Source organism: Cervus elaphus, chromosome X, assembly GCF_910594005.1.
Source record: "Cervus elaphus chromosome X, mCerEla1.1, whole genome shotgun sequence".
NCBI lineage: Eukaryota > Metazoa > Chordata > Mammalia > Artiodactyla > Cervidae > Cervus > Cervus elaphus.
In genome coordinates this window covers 151,977,282-151,987,827 of record NC_057848.1, presented here as the reverse complement: position 1 = coordinate 151,987,827, position 10,546 = coordinate 151,977,282, and the positions used below count along the sequence as shown (strand labels likewise).

The following is a 10,546-nucleotide window of genomic DNA, read 5'->3' as shown; positions in this document are numbered from 1 at the left end:
TCCTCCACCGGCAGAGGACAGAGATTACTGCATTACATGTCTCCCACTGGGAGTCAAGAACTGGAAGATCTATACAAGCTGGGAGGCAATGGCACAAAACAAGGGGTCATGGTCATTGTTTTCTTTTGTATGTCTTCTCATTAGTCAGGCAAACTATTACTTACAAGTTTTGTTCCTTGGGCTGGTGATAGAAGCATGATGTCTCAGCTTCAGAGCCACTCTTCTTTTTTTATTAAAAAAAAAAAATGTTTGTTACCTATTTTTGATCACATTGGATCTTAGCCGTGGCATGCAGGCTCTTCATGGTGCTCGGGCTTCTCGCTAGTTGTGTTGAACAGGCTCAGGCTCCAGAGCGCATGGGCTCTATGGTTGTGGCTAGCAGGCTGAGTTGCTCCACAGCATGTGGGATCTTAGTTCCCTGAACAGGGATCGAACCTATGTCCCCTAGAGCCACTCTTCTTAATGCAATCTTTGGAGACTGCCAGCTGATGCTAAGAAGAGTGGGTGGTTTTCCTTAACACACACACACACACACACACACACATAACATGCACACACATACATGTACACTCAGACACATACCATATATACACACAGGGAAGGGACATCAGGTACACTTAAACTGTCACTCAAATAATATCAGGAAAAAAAAAGGACAATTTTTTTAACTTAGATCTTTAATTATGTACATAAATAGCAACATGAGAATGAGGAGTTCTAAGGCTTATACATTATCTCTAGGTGGAAGAATTTCAGATTAGTCCACTTGGAGTATGGCATCACCCAAGATAACAAAGATGCCTAGGAGAGTTTTTCCAGAAGAATGCCAATTTACTACATTCAATACTGACTTCTCTGCCATTTTTCTGTAGAAATACTGGTTTACCATATGGAGTTTCCAATGTTTACCTATAATTAAAAGAAAATAAAAACATAAATACAGTGTCCTCCCAGATAAAAACAGCTCTAAGAGTTTGCATTTTTAAAACTTCTTAGGTTTAAATAGAGAAAGTCACATCAAATACATATATTACCATTACACGACATCACAATGAGCTGGTGAAAACTGTAATTATTCCCATTTTATAAATGAGTACACTAAAAACCAGAAAGGATTTTGGTTTACCTTTTATTTCCAATACTATATGCAGATTCTCGACTGGCTGTGTATCTGAGATAAATTAACCAGACGGATATGTGAATAAACTAAAAATAAATACTTAAATGGTACAGCACACACTACATTCCTCCCCTTCTGAAAATCAAACAACTATATTTCCATCCATCTGCTGGGGGAAAGCATGATGATATCACAGCTAGTACTACACATACCTTTCCTCACATGACCCCATCATTCTTTTCTCGAATGAAACACACATCAAATCCAAAGATACAGCAAAGACAAGCCAACTCTTCTTCAGATTGCCTTTCTCCTAATATGTAATGAATCTACTCAGCAATTAGAGATTTATAAAAATTTTAGAGGCCAGTGACTACTTCCTTGATCTTTTAAAATAAAACTAAACATTTTTAAACATGTAAACTACTAGTTTACCTTTTCTATCTCAGTTTATTAATATGTTTTGAACTCCTCTAAGAATTCAATAGATTTACTGCATTGTTAAAAAAAAACAACTTCAAACTACCAACAATCTATATCAATAACATTTTAATAGATCATGGCAGTCCATACTAGGAAATTATTAAGCAGCTAAAGGAGGAATAAGTACCAACAGGGAAAAATGTACACAATATATTCAGTGACCCAGAAAAAGCAAGTTATTGTCTAAAATAGATAACTAATGAGAACCTACTGTATAGCACAGAGAACTCTACTCAATGCTCTGTGGTGACCTCCAGGCAAGAATACTGGAGTGGGTTGCCATTCCCTTCTCCAGGAGATCTTCCTGACCCAGGGACTGAACCTGGGTCTCCTGCACTGCAGGCAGATTCTTTACCATCTGGGCTACCAGGGAAGCCCTGTCATTGATAGCTGATTCACTATGCTGTACAGCAGAAACTAAGGCAACACTGGAGAGCAACTCTACTTCAATAACAATTCATTTCAAAAAAGCAAGTTAATTCATTCAGCATAACTAAACATAGCAGTGTCTACAAAGTATTCTTACCAAAAAAATTGAACCTAAATCTGATTAAGCCTTCAAATCCAACAGTCAGTTTATGGGAAATGCAGAGAGGAGAGGAACCAAGAGATAAAACAGAATGACACTAAATGGATACACTCAGCCACTGCCAGAACATGGGAAATTTCTGAAAGACAAATAAGCCTGGTTTTTCAACAAATAAATGATAAGAGAAAAATGAGGGAGAAGGAACTATTACAGCTTAAGAGGGACTTAAAATATCTGAAAACATAGTTTATATCTTTGTAAAAAAAAATGAAAGAGACTTAAGAGACTCATCAGTCAAATGCAATGGGCAGATCTTGTTATGATCTTAACTCAAAAAACCAAAACAACTGTAAAAAGTTATTAATGAGACGATCAGGGGAATCTGCATACTCAATATGAAATGGTATTAAAGAATTAGTGTTAATTTCTCTAGGTGTGATAATAAAATTGCAATATGTGCCTGCATGGAGCTTTCAGTGTACTTGCAAAACAGTACAAGGAATATGATCTCATTCTATCAAAAACCCAAAAGTATATTTGGATGTGTGTGTGTGTGTGTGTGTGTGTGTGTGTTACACATAGAGAAAAAAGTTTGGAATAATATACCAAACTATTAACAGAAATTACCTCTGGGAAAGGAATGGAAGACAAAACAAGCTTTCAAAACATTCATCTAAAAACAATTCTTTACAGCAAATATGCATCATTTTTATAATTAAAAACTACATTTTCAATAAACAACTTTAAAAAATGAAATCAAGGTTGTATATACAATAAGCTGAACTCTGGCATGGAACATTTTTGAAATGAAAGGAATATGTACACAGTTTCCCTATATTCTGTGACTCATTGTCCCTAGAGAGAAACATAATCATATCCAGTGTCAAATCTCTGATAAACATGTGTGACTTCTTGGCTGCTTACCCACTAGTCACCCAGATACACATCTGGCCCTACTCTCCAAAGATGCCAATTCTGGGGTGGGGCTTAAGCCTCTGCTTTTCAACAATCTCCCAGGTAATCTGTATCACAAAATGTGAGAAATGCTGACTTAGGGTTTCTATGTGAAGGGCTAGGATGTGAAAGAGGATCTGAATTTATTTTCTGTGACCGCTAAAGCAAGATCAGATCACTGTGTAGGAGTTATAAGGAGACATATTTTTGCCTAGTAAAAGAAACAGCTTCCTAAAAATTAGAACTGCCCAAAGATGGCTGCCCCATGGGGTGCCTTTCCTATCAGTGGAGGTAAAAAATGGGAACACACAGAGCCACAGAGAATTTTGCTTGAGGCTGGGGTTTATACCAAATACTTCTTTTCAAATTCTAAGATTATATGACTCTCTGGGTCTCCAAAAATATGGGGACAACGTGAGAAAGAAAAACCTCAAACCCAGAGCTTTCATGAGTTTTAAATAGTAGCCATGACTTACAATAAATGTAACACTGATTTTTTTTAAAACAAATTTCTATTATAAAAGAAAATTCATATTCATTGCAAAAATTTAAAAATACATAAAGTTATATAGAAGAAAAAGTATAAAAATCATCTATAATCCTACTATCTGAAGATACATACTTAAATTTTTTTTTGGTATTTTCTGGTAATTATCCTCTCTAAAAATGTATTATACTAGCTTCTTTTTTCATTTGATAATTGTGCATGTGTGTGTGTGCTAAGTTGATTCAGTCATGTCCAACTCTTTGCAACCCTATGGACTGTAGCCCCACAGGCTCCTCTGTCCATGGGATTTCCAGGGAAGAATATTGGAGTGGGTTGCCATTTCCTCCTCCAGGGGATCTTCCCAACCCAGGGTCTGAACCCATGTCTCCTGCATCTTCTGCATTGGCAGGTGTATTCTTTACCACTGAGCCACCTGGGAAGCCCAGTCTCAAGTTACTCAATCTTGAAAGAAAGAAAATTACACCTGTGAATTCCCTATGTCACTTATTCTATATAATCTTGAGCGTCTCTACCAAAGTCATGCATTCAGCAAATGTTTATTGAATGATTATTAGGTGAATACAAGTGTGCTGACTATAGTGAAATGCTGTCTGAAAAAAGTAAGCTTAAGAAATGATTGTCTGAAATAGGTTTGTAGACAAATCGCAACTGTCGAGTTCTAGCTTGTCTAAAAAACCCAGGTACTTCTCAGGAACAAACACAATTAAAGAAGTCATAGCACTTAAGCCTAGAAATTAAAGATGAAATGAAATATCATCCTGGCCCTTATGTTTCCACCACACAAAGTTTAAACAGGTATAAATAATTTAATTAATTAAAGACAAGTCATTTCAATTAGTGCTAATAATGCTAAAAATAACCACAAAGTTTTTTTGTTCTTTACCTGATTAAAATGGGCAGCGCATGGAGTATTCTACTTATTTCCAGGTGAGTTCTTCACATTTCCTGACTTGTAAAACAGAAAGTAAGAATATTAATGCAGTTTGAAAAGAAATAGTAAAACTTCTAAAGAAATAGTGCACTGTTTCAAAGTGCACATCTTCACTATTTGAATATTATCTGATGCAAAGTGACCCATGTCTCCAGAAACTAAAGGAATTACTAGGGCTCCCTGAGGGCCCTGTTGTAGAAACTGACTCAGGCCCAGAGGAGAGGAGGAAATAAAACTCCATTAATCCTCACTACACAGATTTGGCCAACAGCTGATTCGATAAAATATCCAATCAACAGTGAAAAGATTTCTTCACTACTTTATGTCATTGTCCTTGTTAAAGAAGGTTACTGAATCACTTTGCTGTATACCTGAAACTAACACAATATTGCAAATCAACTAAACTGCAATAAAATTTAGAGGAAAAAAAAGAACAGTCATTATGATTGGAACATCAAAAAAAAAAGGGTTTACACATATGGTAATACTTCCTGTAGGTACTCTACTCTGTATATCATTCACTGTAGGGGGCAAATCACAAAACATGTTTATTCTGAAAGAGGTTATAATCAGACCACACCCATCCCGCCTGGCTGTCATCTGAGAACATATAATTAGGTCATGTCATCCATGAGAAGTGATGAAGGAAAGGTTCTAGAGGGAAAAATTCATGGGCTACATGTTTAAGACCTTACTTTCTTTCCCATATGTTCTTAAAACTGTAATTCTGAAAACACATTAATAAGACCTGATGTACATCAAGGAACTGAGCTCCCATGAGTGGCAATCTGAAAAACACTAGGCTGCATTTGGGTGAAAATGGGGCTGTGATTCTGTGGGCGACTTGGTGCAGGTTCTCCTAGTGGCCTTCTCTCAGAGTTACCCATGAGTGAAGGAGGGGGAAAGTGAAAAAGCTGGAACAAACGCCTAACCCTATAATTTCAGAGCATGGTTTCTAGCATTGCTTCTATTTCTAAGCAATGTCAGGCTTACTGTATGGGCTAAGAACCTGTCTCTAAGCACAGTGATCATACATTCTGCTTTGCTCAAGTTATCCATACTGGTTTATACCTGCTGTTTCAGTATAATTAATAAGTGTCCCCTTTCACTCTCAAGGGTATCCTGTTTTGGATGACAAATTATATGACCGCTGTATCTACAGACGACAACCACTTGATGCTGGAGTTCTAGGGAATAAAGCAAGATGTATTGCTTGGTGGATCATCATACAATATCCAGGTCCACTTGTTGCTCTGAATCTACAGGACTCAGTGCCTATGTGCCTTACTCTATTCCTCCAGAGCCTCTTTCTCACACTGTCACGCACACACCAGAGGCCTTCTTGCTTTGCTCTTCCAACTTGCCAAGCTCCTTCCTGGGATAAGACCTTTGCTACACAAATCCCTTGACCTAGACTGGTCACTCCCAATTTCTGCCTGGCTAAATGCTACTGATCCTTTAGATCAAGGCTTTCCTCTGTCCTCTGCCCTTCTATTCAGATGAGAATCTTTATTCACATTCATAGCACCCATGCACTTCCTGATTTGTGGAATTCTTTCATTCATGTTTGAATCCTTCACTAATATATGTTTCACAAGGGCACAACATCCCTAGGACCTCTTAGCACAGAGCATTCAAACATTTGTTGAATAAACAAATGGAATGAGGCAGAACCTAGAAATTTGATGAGTGTTTAAAAAAAGTTTGGGCATGTAATTAATGAAGAGATAAAAACAAGCTTATGAAGATAAGTGATATAACCATGTCCAAGAACTGGGTGTGCCATAAAAATCATGTGGTTCTCTACCTAGTTAAATGTATTTCAGGTCTGAATTACCTTAACATAATGCTTGCCAAGTACTTTTAGTGATATCTTATATATTCTACTATGGGTATTTGCCAGCAACTCGATCTCAAAAAAAATAAACTGCTAAGTTCATAAGCTTTTTAATCTTTTGGACATTAAAAAACTGAGCACATAGAAACATTCTTCTGGTTGAAGAAAACAACTCTGTTTCTAGGAAATTTTTCTTGTTTGATTACGTATTACTTATAGTATAATAAAACATGACAGTCAAATATCTCACTAATGAAATAGTGAGCCCATCCACGCTATTACAAATCAGATCTCTCTTGGCAGAAATCATCATGATTTCAGCAAAAACAATATTCTGACTTCAAAAGACAGTTTGTGACTTAGCACAAGCCAGAAATCAATCTTTTTTTGCATCTCCAGACAGTTTTATTTAAAATATTTTACAATGCAACCATTCTCCTTCTAATCTACTTTTAATACATATTGGGTTTCACTGTTCTTTTTAAGTGAGTAGTGCATTTTAACCCAACACATCAAAAAATATTATACTATTATTGCAACATGTAATCAATATAACATCAATCAATATTAAAATCCCGAGATAGTTTACAATCTTTTTAATTTAGACCATGTCTTCTAAATTTAGTGTGAATTTGCCCTTATAGCACACTTCAGTGCAGATCAGCTACACTTCATGTAGTCCATAGCTGGTGTCTGCCATATTAGACTGCAAAGGGCTACAGGAATTAATCAAAATATTTATTTCTAATTAATATGAATTGCCATATGAAGGGGCATTTGTAGCTAAACCTTTAAGGTATATTAACCCACTGAAATGTCTGAGCCCTTCACTAGCTGAATCATTTTGATCAATTACTTAACTTCTCCAAAATGCAGTTTCCTCAGTTATAACATGGGGATAATAATAGCTGGCTTAAACCCCAGTGTTCAAAAAACTAAGATCATGGCACCTGGTCACATCACTTCATGGCAAATAGATGGGGAAACAGTGGAAACAGTGGCAGACTTTGTTTTCTTGGGCTCCAAAATCACTGCAGATGGTGACTGCAGCCATGAAATTGAAAGATGCTTGCTTCTTGGAAGAAAAGCTATAACAAACCTAGAGAGCATATTAAAAGCAGAGACATGACTTTGCTAACAAAGGTCCATATAATCAAAGTTATGGTTCTTCCAGAAATCATGTATGGATATGAGAGTTGGACCATCAAGAACGCTGAGTGCCAAAGAATTGATGCTTTTGAACTGTGGTGCTGGAGAAGACTTTTGAGAGTCCCTTGGCCAGCAAGGTGATCAAACCAGTCAATCTTAAAGGAGATCAATCCTGAATACTCATTGCAAGGATGGATGCTGAAGCCGAAGCTCCAATATGTTGGCCACCTGATGCAGAGCTGACTCAATGGAAAAGACCCCGATGCTGGGAAAGGTTGAAGGCTAAAGGAGAAGGAGATGACAAAGGATAAGAAGGTTAGATGGCATCAGTAATTCAATGGACATGAGTTTGAGCAAACTCTGGAAGATGGTGAAGGACAGGGAAGCCTGGCATGCTGCAGTCCATTGGGTGGCAAAGAGTCAGACATGACTGAGTGACTGAACAACAAATAACAGAACCTGCTTCACAGACTCTTCCTGAGCAAAGAGTTTAGCACCCAGGGCCAAGCTCCCAGCAAGTACTCCATAAATGTCACATATCCTATGTGGTAGGTCACTTAACTTTTTTAATGAGGAAATAGAAGGTAAGGAAAAATGACCTGTCAAAACCCCAATGAAGTTCCAGTTCACTGGATGTGGTAGGCAGAATAATGGCCCCCCAGAGGTGTTTGCATCCTAATCCTGGAAACTGTGACTGTGCTACTGGACGTGGCAAAGGAGAATTACAGTGGCACCGGAGTTAAGGTTGCAAACCAGCTGACCTTACGATAGGGAGATTATCTTGGATTATCTGGGTTGGCCCAATTGAATCACATGGGTTCCTATAGCGTAAGAGAACAGAAGACAGGGTCAAAGAAATAGGACGTGAACAGGGCTCATCTACAGAAGCTGGCTTTGAAGACGGAGGAAGAGAGCTGGGAGACAAGGAATGCTGCAGCCTCTAGAGGCTGGGAACTGCCCTCAGCTGACAGCCAGCAAAGCAGACCTTGGTCCTATAACCGCCAAGGAACTGAATTCTGTCAACAACCTGAATGAGCAGGAAGCGGATTCTCCCCTGGAACCTCCAGAAAGGAATGCAATCCTGCTGACAACTTGATTTAGCACTGGACGTCCAACCTAGAGTCTAAGAAAATAGATTTGCATTCCTCTCAGTCAGTAAAGTTGTGGTCATTTGTTACAGCAGCAAAAAGCAAACTAAAACAGATACAGGGACTTTTGACTAATGAGTATAATAAGCTCTATGGCTCCATTTTCCATCAGATGTTACCTTCTCCCGTGCAGATGTCACATGACATCCATCATGGCTACCATGTCTAAAGTTGGTCCATTTTCTCTGCTTCTGACATGGATAAACCCACTGAATCCTCGAAACAACCCCCATTTACCAGAGCACCAGAGCAATTTCCCAAGGTTCCCTGGTGGCTCAGCTGGTAAAGAATCCGCCTGCAATGCAGGAGACCTGGGTTCAATCCCTCAGTTGGGATGATCCCCTAGAAAGGGGAAAGGCTACCCACTCTGGTCTTCTGGCCTGGAGAATTCCATGGACTGTATAGTCAGTCCATGGGGTCACAAAGAGTCGGACTCAACTGAGCCACTTTCACTCACTCAAGGATTGTAAGAGGTGGGGGTGGGGTGGGAGTTGGAGAAGAGTGTCCACTATGGAGTCTACTCTCTTGGCTACCAGGTCACGCTGAATCCTGCCTCATCTACATTTTCTGATACCAAAAGTGTATGTCTTTCAAAAAAAGGAGAGACTTTTTCTTTCAGGATTTCTTACTTTTTATTTTGCTGAGTAATATTGTTTTTAAAGGACAAAAGAAAAATCATTGCCTGGTACCTTTATTTCTTAGCATTTTAATAACAAAAACTAGAATGGGCAGAAATTCTGAACAAATTTAGCTTTACAGAAAACCCACTATATTGTCCTTATTTTTATTTTATTGTGGTAAGAACACTTAATAAGAGATCTGCTCTCCTGACAAATTTTCAAGTATACAATATTGTAATGCTAACTATAGGCACTACGCTGTACAGCAGATCTCTAGAATTATCCATCTTGTATAACTGAAATTTTATACCCATTAAACAGCAACTCCCCATTTTTCCCTCACCCCCAGGCCCTGACAACCACCATTCTACTCTGCTTCTATAAATCTGACTGTTTCAGATACTTCATGTCAGTGGACTCAAACAGTATTTCCCCTGTGACTGCCTTATTTCAGAGATGGTCATTTTAAAATCATATCACTTACAGCTAAACTTGAGTGTGTTTAGAAAGCTGAGGAATTTTGAATGGAGGAAGAGAAAACAGGATTTACTCAGGATGGTGGCCACTGTTTCCCTTTTATTTTCCTGCTGAGCTAGCAAAGGCTTGAATACAACTATTAAAAGCTCAGCATTAGAAATTCTGCTCAGTTTTCACATTAGTAACAGGTTTATATTTCTTTATATTTTCCTGCCCTTCAAAGAAGTATTAAGTTCTTTGCTTTTAGTTATTGTTGGTCTTTAACAGTCATTCTATAATTCTTTGAGAGTAAATTGTCACAAGTTTTTAAAACCTAGTGAAAATTAAACATGACTTTTACTGAAACACATTGCTGTGTTTGGTTAATTTAGAAGACAATTCCAAAAGGGCCATCTGTGACCCTGGGGCCTGACACCCACCACTGGCCTCCATCTCTGAAACTCAGACTTTGGGCTGGGACTATTCTGAAGGGATTTCAGATTAGCAATGAACAACCAATGAATAGTTTCCTGCTTTTATTAAGTGCCTAGAGTCAAAGAGTGAAAACTGTAATGGAAGCAATCTATGAATCAACTATATTAAGAACTCCTGATCATCATCAAAGGGCACCAAAACTGAAAAGACTAGCCTCAAGCCGGGAGAAGACATCTGCAAACAAGTGACTACAAATATTAGTATCTAGGAAAAAATGAAGGCTTTTATATCAATCATTAAGAAAGGAACTAATGACCCACATAAAAAATGTCAAAAGATATGAGCAGGCATTTCAAGAAGAAACCAATAAACATGT

The 10,546-nt window shown here is 38.1% G+C and overlaps 1 protein-coding gene across 1 annotated transcript in view; it reads right to left on the bottom strand.

Annotated features, from left to right (window-relative positions):
• Positions 1-867: 867 nt before the first annotated feature.
• Positions 868-10,546, bottom strand: part of APOO (apolipoprotein O) — a 55,471-nt gene continuing 45,792 nt past the window's right edge. The window contains exons 8-9 of the mRNA XM_043896146.1: positions 4,478-4,543; positions 868-909 (exon numbers count right to left, since the gene is read on the bottom strand). Coding sequence (XP_043752081.1) covers positions 4,508-4,543 — 36 coding nt within the window. The 3' untranslated portion in view covers positions 868-909; positions 4,478-4,507. The remainder of the gene's footprint in view (positions 910-4,477; positions 4,544-10,546) is intronic.